General features: G+C 37.3%; 1 protein-coding gene across 5 annotated transcripts in view; it reads right to left on the reverse strand.

The window, feature by feature from the left end:
- Positions 1–16260, reverse strand: part of LOC127415638 (ATPase family AAA domain-containing protein 2B-like) — a 142830-nt gene that overhangs the window by 66530 nt on the left and 60040 nt on the right. For all 5 annotated transcript variants that reach the window (XM_051654408.1, XM_051654407.1, XM_051654406.1 and 2 more), the window contains 4 exons: positions 15222–15415; positions 14291–14450; positions 8205–8327; positions 5159–5278 (listed from right to left, as the gene is read on the reverse strand). In XM_051654408.1, the coding sequence (XP_051510368.1) occupies positions 5159–5278; positions 8205–8327; positions 14291–14450; positions 15222–15415 (597 nt within the window). The remainder of the gene's footprint in view (positions 1–5158; positions 5279–8204; positions 8328–14290; positions 14451–15221; positions 15416–16260) is intronic.

Here is a 16260-nt window from a genome sequence, read left to right on the forward strand (position 1 = left end):
CAAAATAGAGCCTTTAAAGTCTGCAACAGAAGACATGGGAAGCGTTTTCTCCTTCCTTGTTGATAAGTCTATTTATTTTGCCATCCTACCAATGCATAATTATATGGTTAGCAGTCTAAGGTCAGGGCTTAAAGACAGGGTTCTAAGACCTTTTGACCAATGAGTTTCTATGACTTTTTCATTAAACATTTTATAGAGATTGCACTAAAAACAAAACAAAAAACACAAGTAAATTCTAGCTGATGATCTAGTATTTTAGAGCTGAGCGTAACTAGAAGAAAAAAAAATATATATATATATATATATATATATATATATATATATATATATATATATATATATATATATATATATATATATATATATTCACTACAGAAATGTCAATGACTTTAATAGTAATTTCCATGACTTTTCCAGGCTTGAAAATCACAAAAATGTCCAGATATTTCCAGTTTCCCATGACTGTGGAAACCCTGTAAAGAATATTAACAGCCAAAAACATGCAATCCAGAACCCATGAATTGACCTGTGTGTTGAAGATTACACTTGCACCAAATCAAACTGTTTCTCAGCTCCACCATGTTTGAGATAGTTGCTAATTAATCTCCAAAAGTGCATCTGGAAGCATCCCATGGCTGCCATCTGACGACTTATCCTCAATGTAATGAGTCCATGTTGGCAAAGCTGCAAGAATAAACTTGCTTGGCTTGCCAAGGGTGGTAATGCCGGCTCTTCGCAATTCACGTCATTGCAGCTCAATCTGGCAACGTGATCAGTTTAAACAAGCCACTCTTCCAGACCAATCTCTTTTTGGGCAAAGTTAAAAGTCGAGATGGAAGAAGAATATGATGGAACACAATTGCAGATTCTGCACAGATTTGCCTGTTGTCTCATTGCAGAGTATGGATGGTATCACTATACGGTTTTATTGTGATTTCTGGGTCGTGATACAATACTATTACGATTCTTCCATTTATTTATACTACACAGTTTGACTGCTTCAAACTTACTGATAGATCTGTAGGCTAATTTAAACCTCTGATTCGCCATTGCATTCATGTGCACAAAGGACATGTCTGTGATTGGTTACAATGTTCAACTGCTGCAAAGTGAAGTGGTAAAAATAACATTTTGATGCAACAGGAGCCGCAACTTATCGATTTTTTTTTCTTTCTTTTGTTTCTGATTAATTGTGCAGCCCTACTTTAATACAGAGTAGGTGCCAATGCTACTTTATGACCCCCATGGCCTCTGATTCTTCCCAGCATCCAGCTCCATCTGCTGGGTGGCCACAGGAGAGCGCTGCCTTGGATGCTGTGGCTGTTACAGGGGCAACAGGGAGGCAGTGCAAACAGAGTGCACTGCTCTGATGCTCACCAAAGCTCTATTCTGGGAATTACTGCAGTGTTATGGTCGCAACACCTGCGTCAAATCTGGCTGATTCACTCTCAGCGCAAATCAATAGCACTGGGACTACAGTGCACTCCACTGATGGGATATTCTTGTACAATGTCCTTTTAAACTCTGTGGTTATGCAATACATCGAAAGTACTCAGAAAAGGGGAATATTTTTCCCTTATAAAAGATACAAAACGAGTCATAAGGGATATGCAAAATTATGATTATTTTCAAAATAAGCTAGTTGGAGGACTGCATGAAACAATCCTAAGGAAGCCCTGCATAATTAGGCTTCTTTTGGTTTTACCTTATCACCCATTCGGAAGCATTTCTTTTTATACATTTATAATAATTTAATATAAAATGATTAAACAATTAGAGCTATATTTAAATAATTATAAATATGTATATGTGACATACATTATAAATTTAATGATTCAAATAATTAAAATGCATTACATTATTATGGCAGACAAGTAAATCATTTATAAAATTATTCAAAATAAAAGTTTATTTTATCAAAATAAGGTTTATTTCCATATTTTTTTAATTTAGTGTCAAGCAAGCCTGAGTGTGGTTTGTTGTTTGTACATCTGTGCATTGTCTATATAGCTGGAGTTTCGCTTACTGCCCCCCGCTGAAAACAGGTGGTACTTCAAGCTTGAATTGCTCCGATGGAAGGACTATTCCTTATTATGGTCCGGGGACATACAGTTGAAGTCAGAAGTTTACATACACCTTAGCCAAATACATTTAAACTAAATTTTTCACAATTCCTGACATTTAATCGTAGAAAATTTTCCTTGTCTTAGGTCAGTTAGGATCACTATTTTAAGAATGTGAAATGTCAGAATAATAGTAGATAGAATGATTTATTTCAGCTTTTATTTCTTTCATCACATTCCCAGTGGGTCATAAGTTTACATACAATTTGTTAATATTTGGTTGCATTGCCTTTAAATTGTTTAACATGGGGTCAAACATTTTGGGTAGCCTTCCACAAGCTTCTCACAGTAAGTTGCTGGAATTTTGGCCCATTCCTCCAGACAGAACTGGTGTAACTGAGTCAGGTTTGTAGGCCTCCTTGCTCGCACACGCTTTTTCAGTTCTGCCCACAAATTTTCTATCGGACTGAGGTCAGGGCTTTGTGATGGCCACTCCAATACCTTGACATTGATGTCCTTAAGCCATTTTGCCACAACTTTGGAGGTATGCTTGGGGTCAATGTCCATTTGGAAGACCCATTTGCTACCGAGCTTTAACTTCATAGCTGATGTCTTGAGGTGTTGCTTCAATATATCCACATAATTTTCCTTCCTCATGATGCTATCTATTTTGTGAAGTGCACCAGTCCCTCTTGCAGCAAAGCGCCCCACAACATGATGCTGCCACCCCTATGCTTCACAGTTGGGATGGTGTTCTTTGGCTTGCAAGCCTCACCCTTTTTCCTCCAAACATAACGATGGTCATTGTGGCCAAAAAGTTTACATTTTGTTTCATCAGACCAGAGAAAATGTCCCCAAAAAGTAAGATCTTTGTCCTCATGTGCACTTGCAAACTGTAGTCTGGCTTTTTTATGGCAGTTTTGGAGCATTGGCTTCTTCCTTGCTGAGCAGCCTTTCAGGTTATGTCGATATAGGACTCGTTTTACTGTGGATATAGATCCTTGTCTACCTGTTTCCTCCAGCATCTTCACAAGGTCCTTTGCTGTTGTTCTGGGATTGATTTGCACTTTTCGCACCAAACTACGTTCATCTCTAGGAGACATTTCCTGAGTGGTATAATGGCTGCGTGGTCCCATGGCATTTATACTTGCGTACTATTGTTTGTACAGATGAACGTGGTAACTTCAGGCATTTGGAAATTGCTCCCAAGGATGAACCAGACCAGAATTAGTTTTTTTCTGAGGTCATGGCTGATTTATTTTGATTTTCCCATGATGTCAAGCAAAGAGGCACTGAGTTTGAAGGTAGGTCTTAAAATAAATCCACAGGTATACCTCCAATTCAGTACACCTCCTATCAGAAGCTAACTGGCTAATTATCTACAGGCTTGACATCATTTTCTGGAATTTTTTCAAGCTGCTTAAAGGCACAGTTCACCTAGTGTATGTAAACTTCTGACCCACTGGAGTTGTGATATAGTCAATTAAAAGTGAAACAATCTGTCTATAAACAGCTGTTGGAAAAATTACTTGTATCATGCACAAAGTAGATGTCCTAAACGACTTGTCAAAACTATAGTTTGCTAATATTAAATCTGTGGAGTGGTTAAAAAATTAGTTTCATTGACTTCAACCAAAGTATATGTAAACTTCTGACTTCAACTGTAATTAATTGCGTGAATTTTTTAACGCGTTATTTTTTATACAATTAATCACACCAAATTATGGCATTAAATCGACAGCCCTAGTTATTTCAGGGCATTTAAAAAACATCTAAACAGAGCCCAAAAGAATAGAACAGAATGCAGAGTTCTTGAGACACATTTAAAAGTCTTAACACACACCATTTATTGCAGGACACTCAAAAAATAAAAAAAATAAAATAAAAATCATAAGGTGTGATGCAGCTACAAAGATGTCCAACTCAATGTGCATGGTTGGAGTGGCAGTGCTAAAAAAGGGATTAAAGTTGCAACTTTTCTGAAACACATGTACAGTGCAATCTATTTCACAGCTAAAGAACGTCAAACAAATTAAAACACTGCTGCAAGAAAAAAAATAAAAATATGAAATTTAGATAAACTACTCGACCACACGTATAGGTTAGTCGGCTATTGGGTGGCTAGTCGATCATGGTGACCCATCACTAATGGTAATGCAACAAATGAAAAGTTCACTGAGATGGCATTCAAACGATTATGCTTTTCTCTCAGGCCAGAAACATACTTTATGCAAGTACGCAAACTCAGACAAGAGCATTGACTGAGTTACTAGGGCCGTAACAAACCCAAGTACTAAAGGGGGCAGTAGAGTTAAGTCAAAAGTTGGTGCCATTAAACTAGATGGACTATTTTTCAGGCAAGTTGCAACAAATAAACTAACTTGTTCGGCAAAATTCTCTTCAAAATGTTGGTCCGCCATGACAGAAGTTTCGGGAGCTAGCGTGTTTACAAATTCCCGGCTGCTATAAACAGAGCTTCCGAGGAACAATTAATCACTGGATTTCTCAAAGTTTGTGAGGTTCGTGCCACTGAATCTCTAAAAGATGTTGAGTTTTGTTTGAGACGCTTCGTAGCAAGATCTCATTTAGCACACCTGTACATTCTGCTTTGTTCAAGAGATATTAATTTGAGTTCAGATTTACCCACCTCTAAACACCATATAAAAAAATTACCTGAGATTTGTCATTTCATATGTCGGTCAGAATGTCTCGTCCTATTTAATTGTACAATTATTGGCCAAAAATAAAAAATGCAATATAGACCAGACTTTATGTCGTAGTCAAGTCTAGCTATGCAAGATTAGGTGGACTCCTTTTTTTTTTTTTTGTCCTATGCTGGGGTACTCACTGATTTAATGGCACTACCAGAGAGCAGCTGACCTGTCTAACAACTCTGCCATCCCTTGTGAATACTACTTTCACAGGCAGAGCTGTTAGCAAAAGTGTCTGACTGTGCAAGGCAAAGTGGCTAAACTTGTTTCAGCACACTGAGTCCAAGCACAGCTTGTTTGATCACCTGGAAAAAGTCTAACCTAAGAGCTGTCACAGACCTTGCTGGTCTCTGTTGTTGGGTGCTGTATTGTGCATGTACTCACTGCTGCAGTGCTTGTCCACTCCATCACCCTGAGAACTGCTTAACCCTGCCTCTTCTCCTGTAGGCTTCCCGGTCGCCACAGCGCTTGGAGTGACGGGCGGCTGCGGTGTGGTCTGAGACCCTGGGAGAGCCAAAGAACACAAATTACTACAGAAACTCAGACTGAACTGAAAAAAGATCCGATCACATTTGATAGACAGTGGTGTTTTCTAAGGCAAGTGTGACTATTAATGTTGTTTAAACCTTGGTGCTTAACTCATCCCACATCATTTATGCTGCATTCATGAATGATGCCACAAATCGTGTGCCTTGTAAAGGAACCAGACTTTTCACCTATTGCATGATAAAACGGGACAAAAATTCCACAGACTTAAAAGAATGTTCTGGGTTCAATACAAGTTGAGCTCAATCGACAGCATTTGTGACATAATGTTGACCACAAAAATTAATTTAGACATACCTCTTTGTCTTGAAAATAAATTAAAAATAAAACAGTGAGGCACTTGCAATGGAAGTGAATGGGGCCAATTTTGGAGGGATAAAGAGAGAAATGTGAATCTTATAATTTTATAAAAGCACTTACATTAATTCTTCAGTTAAAATTCATGTATTTTTTTTAGTTGTTTAAATAGTGATCTTTACAGTCGTTTTAGGATTTTAATCTTTGTTGACATTACAGCGTCATGGCAACGAAGATGTAAAATTGGCTATACTTTTTTACAGAAAAGTTTAGTTAGGGATTTTATTACACTAAAACCATATTAACATGCATATTGTTGACATTTTGTCTCTAAACTTTTGAAACAGTGAATATTTAAACACAGGTTTTTGCTTTGTTTAAAGAAAAGGTGGGACAAGTCGAAATACATTTTTGTGGCAATCAATATTATGCTACAAATGCTGTCGACTGAGCTTAACTTGTATTGAGCCCGGAATATTCCTTTAATTATACACCGATCAGCCACAACTTTAAAACTACCTGCCTAATATTGTGTAGGTCCCCCTCGTGCCGCCAAACAGCGCCAACCCATATTCTTCTCACCACAACTGTACAGAGCTGTTATCTGAATTACTGTAGACTTTGTCAGTTCGAACCAGTCTGGCCATTCTCTGTTGACCTCTCTCATCATCAAGACATTTCCATCCACAGAACTGCCGCTCAATGGATGTTTTTTGTTTTTGGCACCATTCGGAGTAAATTCTAGAGACTGTTGTGAGTGAAAATCCCAGGAGATCAGCAGTTACAGAAATACTCAAACCAGCCCATCTGGCACCAACAATCATCCATATGATTATCTAATCAGCCAATCATGTGGCAGCAGTGCAGTGCATAAAATCAAGCAGATACGGGTCAGGAGCTTCAGTTAATGTTCACATCAACCATCAGAATGGGGAAAAAATGTGATCTCCGTGATTTAGACCGTGGCATGATTGTTGGTGCCAGATGGGCTGGTTTGAGTATTTCTGTAACTGCTGAACTCCTGGGATTGTCATGCACAACAGACTCTAGAATTTACTCTGAATGGTGCCAAAAACAAAAAACATTCAGTGAGGGGCAGTTCTGTGGATGGAAACACCTTGTTGATGAGAGAGGTCAACAGAGAATGGCCAGACTGGTTCGAACTGACAAAGTCTACATTAACTCAGATAACCGCTCTGTACAATTGTGGTTAGAAGAACAGCATCTCTGAATGCTATTCTGAGATGCGGGTTGGCACTGTTTTGGCAGCATGAGGGGGACCTAAACAATATTATGCAGGTGGTTTTAATGTTGTGGCTGATTGGTGTATATAATTTGAGATATCATTAAAGGTGCTGCAAGTGATTCGCAGGGGCCTCGCACTGCCACCTTTAATGTGAACTACACTAATTTTTTTTTCAAAGTTTTTATTTTCTCTCTGTCTCTTAAAAGTGGAGAATGAGTGGAATATTATGTGGGTATTAAGACTGAGCGTCCAAGACAAATGTTAGTCTTGATGGCTGTTTATCAACGTGATGGCGAGCATGCCAAAATCTAGGGCTGGGTCCCAATTTGCATACAATCCTTCCTATATACTATGCAATATTTGTATTAGTGCATTCAACATCATATGTTCAAAATAGCACAGCAAAGATGCCTGGATGGCGTATCATTTTGGCAAATATTGCCCCAAACCCCTTGCATTACACAAGATAGGATTGTTATAAAACAGATAGTTCTGATTCTAAAATCTGCTTATGAACTATATTACTCTGTGGACTAATTGTTTATTCTGATCATTATTAATATTAAATGTAACTATTTATTGTACATTGAAGTCCTTTATCATATTATTATATGCCGTTTTATAAAAGCAACTCAATGACAGCGGCTTTTTACCTTAGTAGTGGTAATGTCAGGTCAGGTCACCCTGTAGCTCTAGACTGGTTGCCCACTGAAATTGCTGCTGGAAGATGTATTAGGGAGGCCAGCAGGGGGTGCTCACCCTGCGGTCTGTGTGGGTCCTAACACCCCAGCATAGTGATGGGGACACTTTATTGCAAAAAAGGCACCATCCTTCGAATGAGACGTTAAGCCGAGGTCCTGACTCTCTGTGGTCATAAAAAAATCCCAGGACACTTCACGTAAAGAGTAGGGGTGTAACCCCGGTGTCCTGGCCAAATTCCCTCTCCATTGGCCCTTATCAATCATGGCCTCCTAATAATCCCCATCCATTAATTGGCTCTATCACTCCCCTCTCTCCTCTCCACCAATAGCTGGTGTGTGGTGAGCATACTGGTGCACTATGGCTGCCGTCGCATCATCCAAGTGGATGCTGCACACTGGTGTTGGTTGAGGAGAATCCCCTATACACTATGTAAAGAGTTTTGAGTGTAATGTCAGAAAAGGGCTATGAAAGTGTAACGTTCATAATGTACCAATACTGGCGTACTGTTTGACTTCATACTTGTTCACAGTTTTCCACCAGAGCAGTGCATACTTTTCATAATAAGTAGAAGTATGCAAACTGGGATTAGCCTAGCTCAAAGAAAAACTGGACTAAAGACAGTCTGAAGTGTTTCATCACCTCTCTTCCTGCGGGACTCGTTGATCTCCTCGCACATGCGGTCAAACTCGGGGTCCAGCTCGGAGGCAATCATGGCATGCGCCGTGTCCTTCAGGCTGCAGGCCCTGTGGCGGATGATTTTATCTGCAAAGAAACACAAAGAAACAGGTAAGTTTGATAATGACATTTTTAGGTTTAGTGTTCCTAAAAAAACTAATGTAATTTTTTTCAAGTAATGTTTCTGATAATCGACATTCAAGCAGTCAAATACGTAGCTAATCATGACAGGTATGTTTCAATGTACCACTGGCCTAGTTTTTCATGAAATCATAAACATCTACAGGGGCGTTCATACAAGCAGCTACCTATTTTCAGCAACCTAAATCACTGATATTCTATGACAGTTGGCGATTTCTGACTATATAATTAACAGCAACAGAGTGCAATTTTTCCTCAGGGTAATACATTTTTAACGTGAGCGCTGTTGTTGTTAAACAATGGTTGTTAATCTGTTGAAGCCTTCTGTCCAAGATATTTAATTATTTTATTTTTGAAATCATGTTTAATAGCAGAATTTGGTCCACCAATAAGAAAAACGTCCACCAACAAGAGAATCGCAGCAAACAAAATCACGTCAAAACAGCTCAGCAGCGACCGACCACTCCAATAAAGCACTGTAAATGACGCAATAGAGTCTCCCTACACTACTAAACATTTCACTATCTCAACATTTTGCAAAAGATGTACTGTTTATAAACATATTGTTTACATACTTATAATCAACTTAAAATCAAAAGTTTAATATTTTTCCATAGTTTATATGGAATTTGATTACGGTTAATGGGATTGTAGTTCATACCCTCATTAGAGACATTAAGTACCCAGTCTACAACCTTTATCTTTTTGTTTGATTTCCAATTACTTTTTCACTTCAAATCAAAGTTTGTAATGTTGTGATTCACCTCGGAACACTTTTATGGAGGATTTTATAAAATCCCTATGAAAAAAATAAAAATAATGGGAAAAATACTTCCAGAACTATGGCAGCAGGAAAAAAAAATGGGTGGGCACTGTTGTGCTCAATTGGCAATGTGATGTGGGCATGGCAAACGATCCAACAAAGGTGTAAAAAGTTCAACTTTATGCAAATGAGCAGTGACTTGATGCTGTGACGCCCCCAAAACTTTCCTCCATCCTTAATTTGAACCATGGAGGACAGTGGAACAGTTTAGGCAACTTGTTTGAAACAGTTATTATTATGCATTGTTAGATTTTTCAAAGCTATGACCAACTGTGCAGCCTACCAATAATGTATAGCCATCATCCCAACAATATAGCCACTTGGTGCCCCTTCCAGCAATAATATTGCTGTTTGTGCAAACAAGGCATAAATTTGCATCAATCCTTAAAACCAGACCTAAACTGCTTTTCAACACTGTAGAAATCAGTGTAGTTTAAATCAACATCAGCTCACTTCTGAACCTCACAGGCACTTACATAATCTTACATCATAATCAATTGGAATTCAACCGAAATCCTTAAGCATCTCCTTTTTGGAGAGTCTGAAAAATAATTCTGAGACTTAAGCGTTGCATGGGAACTCAATCGAAGCAGTTTTGTTTACAGAAACAGTGTTGTCACAACAGGGATTTCTGTGTTTTCTCAAAGTTAGGGAGGGAACAGTGAATTGCCTGAGGTAGAAAATGCAATACTGTTTGTATTCTATCCTCCTTTCATAGCACTATCATTAAATCAAGCAGGTTTTAAACATGTAGGGAGTAAAGAGCCAGTGTTTTTACTGGGCAGCTCCTCATTACTCCAGGACTAGCTGGAGGTCAGGATCTGGCAAAGTTCAGCTCTTAATTGGAAGACGGGCCTAATTAAGCCATCTACAGCGAGTGAAGACAGCTGAGAGACTGCTCTTTACTTTAGTCAAGGATATAATGGAAGGCTGAGAGGGAGGGAGTGTAAGCACTTTATTTTGACTTTCAAAGCACTCCTCAAAGATCTGAAAAGACTGCTGGTGCCAAAATCGACAAATGATCAAATGGACCTGAGACAAATTAAATCAAGGGTGCTCAATCCAGCACATTTCTGGATCTATCTTTATAAAGAATTCTATTCCAACTTAAACACACCTGATCCATCTTAAAGAGGTTTTTGGGTCTGCATTCCAATTTGCATACTTTCCATATTATATGAAATGCTAGACTACTATTAGTTCCTTCCAATTTAGTATTTGTACTTTAACTGGCAAAAACAAGGTAGAATCAATCAATAAAGAAAAAATAAATTAAAATAGTTAAAATGAATAAATGGATACCTTCTAAATGACAGTTACTATGCAATATTTATGGGTTACTATGTAGGCCAAAGGTTTCCAGCCAATGTAATTTTTTTGGTGGAATTTATGGTGGAAGTATGTTCAGTAATTTTTGGACAAATTCAGCCCACAACCCCATCAGCTACAGTACAAAAGTTTATTTATTTTTAGTTGTAGTAAAATTATGTGAGATGTGAGGCAGAAACTGTAGTTTTTATGTATGAAATGTATTTTAAATGCATGAATCTTAAAGTTTAGTAATGAATTTTAAAGGAGTCACATAAAAGAAATAACACTTTACAATAAGGTTCTATTTGATGACATTAGTTAATACACTGTAGGTATCATGAACAAAAAAATAAAAAAAATATAAATAAATATATATATATATATATATATATATATATATATATATATATATATATATTAATCTTGGTTAATGTTAATTGATAATAGCACAACTGTTCATTTTAGTTCATATTACATTATATTGTGTTAACATACACAACTTCTACACAATAAAAATGTATTAGTAAATATATTAATTATCATTCAAGTTTCCCTCAGTGACCGTGTTATCTTGGAATTACAGTGACACCTAGTGGCCTGGATTCAGCATCATTCAAAATCAATGGTTATCAGTTTCAGATGCCACTGTAGAAATTCACTATTCATAATCAGCCATGATTAATTTAATCCAAGAGTTAAAGTGTCCAATAACAAGACAGTTACTGAGATTGAGTAGTATTCAGCTGGTCATGTGATTCTAAAATGGCAGCCCACATGAGGACGCCCCACCCATGTAGAATAAAACAGCTTTTATAAGGTTACTGATGTGACTGGAGTCTTCATGTGAGTGGTCATGATTTTATACATATGCTTCAAAATTACAATTAATTTCTTTAGAAGTAAAACATTCTCTTTTAATGGGGAAACAAATTACTTAGTGCACCTTTAATCAAGATTAAGAAATGCTTTGAAAATATTTTTCATTGTTATTCATCTTAACATATGTAGCTAACAAATGTTAACAAATACAACCTTATTTTAAAGTGTTAATCATGAAATTCATAATATTTGTTAAGTAAACATACTGTAAGCTTCAGAACTGAAAACGTCATCCTCAATTCAAATCTTTCCAAATTCATTAACGCTTGACCAGCCATTTTTAATATAGAGGACGTGTAGTAGCAGCAAAAAGAAGAAAAAGCAAAAAAAAAAAAAAAAGCAAAGAGAAAGTCTGTTTACTCCTATGGATCAGAGAGAGGGGAAAATGTACCTTTTATGATATGGATCCTTTACCTTAATGTTAATTCTTGCAATTTACAACATGCAAATGAAAATCATGAGTCTAAAGAATCAAGACACAATTCTCCTAATGATGCAGTAATATTTCCCAATATTGCCATACTATCTTACTAAACAACTATGTTCTTCCCCACAACCAGCATTGTACTTGATCTTAATGCATAGCAGAATTTTGTGAATTGAGATTTAAATTTTCCTGGAATTCTGGATCTTTGAGACTTTTTCTTGAATAAAATCTGGTATTCTTACTGTAATATACCATGCACTGTACTGCAGGGACAGATGTGTCACCAATAACAAACACAGCAGCACAAGTGAATAAACAAATCAAATCTGTCTGAGTTCAGGATGGCATACTACCATACTACTCCTACTATTTCTGCCATTGACTGATATGGCAGCAGCAGTAAGAGTAGTATGGGTAGTACGCCATACTGAACTCAGCCTCTGCTTATACAAAAGAGAAAAGGACACCTTAGATCTTAAGAATAATGTTCATGCTTCAGTTGGGAAAGTAATGCTTAACAAATTGAATTTTGACAGCTCCAAAATCCCATATTCCCCTGGTCTAAATGGACCAGAAGCCTCTTTCGGTTTCCTTATTAAAGTAGCTAATTGCGTTTTGTCTAGTTCCTTCAGTGGCTCCTCTGTGGATGCTGCGTTTAAACAAATGTCCCACGTTCTCCCAGCAAATGGGGTGCTATGATTTATTCATAGTCTCCGGTAGCATTTGGCTACAACATTCACTGGTTGACCAATTAATACAGACTACTGGGAGTTCTTAAAAAATGGTTTTGTTTGAAAGTACCCAGCTGGCAGACTTGATCAGAAATCGAAGCATAATATACGACTTCTCACCTCGCTTTGTTTGCAATCAATGACGCGGTTCTGGTTTAACTGGTATTTGTAAGAATTTCCCATGCAGCTATGTTTCCCGGCGCTGGTAATCACATGTGTTTGCACAGGTTTTACTGTAGACATGTTCTTGATCGTTTTAATAATGCATTCATTCCTATTTGGTTTGATACAGGTTTCGTCTTTGCATCAGAAAGGGTTTATTGCCTCAGTTGAGTAAGTTTGTGAAGGGGTGCTTGTCATGCTCTAGGGGTGGAACTGAATGGTCTAAAAAGTAGTAAAGAGACCAAATAAATATTTCACATTCAGTCAACGCTTTGGTGGAAAAACCCAGTGGGAGGCTTACTTTGAAAGCTCTTTTTGTAATGGCACAACGTGCTCATTGAGCAAAAAACATTTTGAATATGATCAACTTACCTAAACTTTTCAACAAAATCTCATTATTTCAGGCACTGCTTTAATGGACTGCTTTGTAATTGATTTAATTACCAAAGTACATTATAAGATTACTAAAATTATGTATAGTTCAATGTTCAATTAAAGTTTAATTAAATTAAATTAAGAGTTTAAAGTTCAATTAACCACCCAGGCAAAAATTATACTTAAGTTTCACAAACCTTAGAGTTTTTTTTATTTTGATTTAGAAATGACTGAAAGTAGTGACTTGCGGTTCAGTAAGTGAGTCAGGTGTTTTAGTCACCGATCTGACTGATTCAGAGAGTTCAGAGAAAAATTTGTCAGACTGATTCAAATCCATAATTTGAGCGATTTTTTTACAAGAACCAACTCATAAGAGTAATTTTTTCATCATTGGTTTTGAATGCAGCCAGCAATACAATAAACAGCACAACAGAAAGATGTGTTGTTTTGGCATTATTTCACAATACACCATCTTTAAATTTCATTCAATTCAGACTGCAGGCTCACAATCTGGGTAAAATATAAATTATTTTGCCATGGCCCAGTAGATTCAGCAGCAGCACTCAACACTGTACACAATTACAAGCAATATTATTGCCTATAATTGCATAAATACTAATAAAATATGACATGATTTCTGCACTGCAGAAGTGTACCAATTGACCAACCATATGGCCAGAGAATAGCAAGAAATCCATTAAACCGATGAATGAGTTTTATGGAGACTGCTCATTATAGTGCCATTTTTCTCTGTAGAGAGATCAGAGAAAATGGTTTTCCAAGACTTTTGAATGGGAAAAAGGTCAATGGGTTAATATCTAGCTGAATTTACTGTCTTCAAATTCTCATAACTTATAGTGAAGAGCTGACAAGCTCTGTCCTATTAATCACTGACTTAGTGTCCTCCACGATTCAAGTGTGGAGTATGGCTGATAAGTTCTTTTTTTATTTTTTTTTGGCTGGTAGCATTTTTTAAGTAATTTAAAACAAAAAGTAGTTTATTCCAAATGTATCATTAGTAAATGTAATTATTTACTGAACACTGTCGTATTATATTGCGGTCAACGTTTTATGAGAGTGGTGTGATTTAACTTCGGTTAAGGGGGTTTTAAGCATTGTTTTGCACCATGACTAAGAACACCCCTTCTCGTGGCAAAATCACTGTAACACACAGCCTTTAATGGCTTACTGCTTTATTTACCTCCCGGGTCCTTGTCTGGATTGTATTCTAACGCGTTGCTGCATATGAGGTCAATGTCCGCTAGAAAATTCTTGGCGACTGTGTACTTGTGAGTGTCGATCTTCATCATGATGGTGGACAGATCCATAGGTTGCTTGATAACCTCAAGGTAGTCCGACACCTAAAACACAAGCATAATAAACAGCATGGTGACTCTCAGGAAAATTATTAAACATTATTTTGACAATTAAGCACATTTTCTTAAAATAAAAAACCAAAAAGACATTTTTATTAATGTTATGCATCCTGACATTTAACTTGAGGGTATTTGTTTTTTTTTATTCTCATTAGATTCGGATTACTTCACATTTTCATTAAAATCAGCATAAATTAAATGAACTACCAAAATGTATAAAAAAAACTTAACAACTTGCTTTTTTTAGATTATCATTTGATTCTCATTATTGTAATATAAATATTTAATAAAATCAACAAATTTAAGGCAGGACTACAAAGATGTATAAAAACTTAATTTAAATAACATTTAAATATATTTTTTTTGCATTACAGGAATGAGTATTTGAGGGAAATCTGCTTGATGAAGTTTTTATAAGACATTATTTTATGACAATTTTCTGCAAAATGTTATTTATTTAAAAAAATGTATAGACTGCAATTTTTCAAAATTACAGCCTTGAAGAGCTTCACCCTATAATAGACTCAAAATGCTGAGTGGAGGACAAATTGTCCTCCTCGTTTGCCTTTTTGATTGATGATTTTTTTTAATCGCCTTCTCAAATTTACTGATGCAGGTAACGATCCTGCCCACAAGCTGTCGTATAATGACAATCATTAGATTAGTTTGGTCTGGGGGTTGCAAATAAACCATAAGAGCTCCTAATTAGAACCAAATACTGAAGAACTATTGTACAGAATCACACATTAACAGTACCTCTTCAATATCTACGGGCTTGCTGAAGATGAGGAAGCGCTTGTCAGTGGCAAGCCGCTTTGTGACGTCCCTGAGAAAGAGGCGGAGCTCACGCAAGGTGTTGTCCTCCTGCTCAACCAGTCGCCTCTGCTCCTCTGGAAAGAGCTGTCGAGGGCTGGGGTCCTCAGCGAGGGGCAGCACCTCCAGATTGCACACTGAAAACACAAATACAGTGAATATCCCCCTCAGCACAGCTTAAAGTAACAGTTCACTCAAAAATGAAAATTCTGTCATAATGTAATGAGAATCTTGAGGTCCGTTGAGCATTCATGAGCACGAGAAAAGTTTGTACAGAGTCAAAGATTTTCACTGAAAAATAAATCACTAAAATGTTATTATATACTATTTTTCTCACCAAAAGACTTTGATGCACGAGCATGGACTACTTTTAACTTTTATGATACTTTTGGGTCCTTTTTTAAGCTTTTAAGTGAGGCATTATCCACTGCCTTTGAATTGCAAAGATGGCCCTTGATACTCATTAAAACATCTGTGTGCGTGTTTTAAATAAACCCTCATGTGCATTATTGACATATATTACCAGTATACAGCACTCGTGTGGAGCAATGTCTGCAAACAGTGCCTGTTTGTAAATGTCTTTTTTTTTTTTTCTTTCTCCCCTTTTCTCCCCAATTTGGAATGCCCAATTCCCAATGTGCTTTTAAGTCCCCGTGGTGGCGTACTGACTCGCCTCTATCCAGGTGGTGGAGGATGAATCTCAGTTGCCTCCGCGTCTGAGACCGTCAATCCGCGCATCTTATCATGTGGCTTGTTGAGCGCGTTACCGCGGAGACATAGCGCGTGTGGAGGCTTCACGCTATTCTCCGCGGCATCCACGCACAACTCACCACATGCCCCACCGAGAGCGAGAACCACATTATAGCAACCACGAGGAGGTTACCTCATGTAACTCTACCCTCCCTTGCAACCGGGCCAATTTGGTTGCTTAGGAGACCTGGCTGGAGTCACTCAGCACACCCTGGATTCGAACTCGTGACTC

The sequence above is a fragment of the Myxocyprinus asiaticus genome, chromosome 25, assembly GCF_019703515.2.
Source record: "Myxocyprinus asiaticus isolate MX2 ecotype Aquarium Trade chromosome 25, UBuf_Myxa_2, whole genome shotgun sequence".
NCBI lineage: Eukaryota > Metazoa > Chordata > Actinopteri > Cypriniformes > Catostomidae > Myxocyprinus > Myxocyprinus asiaticus.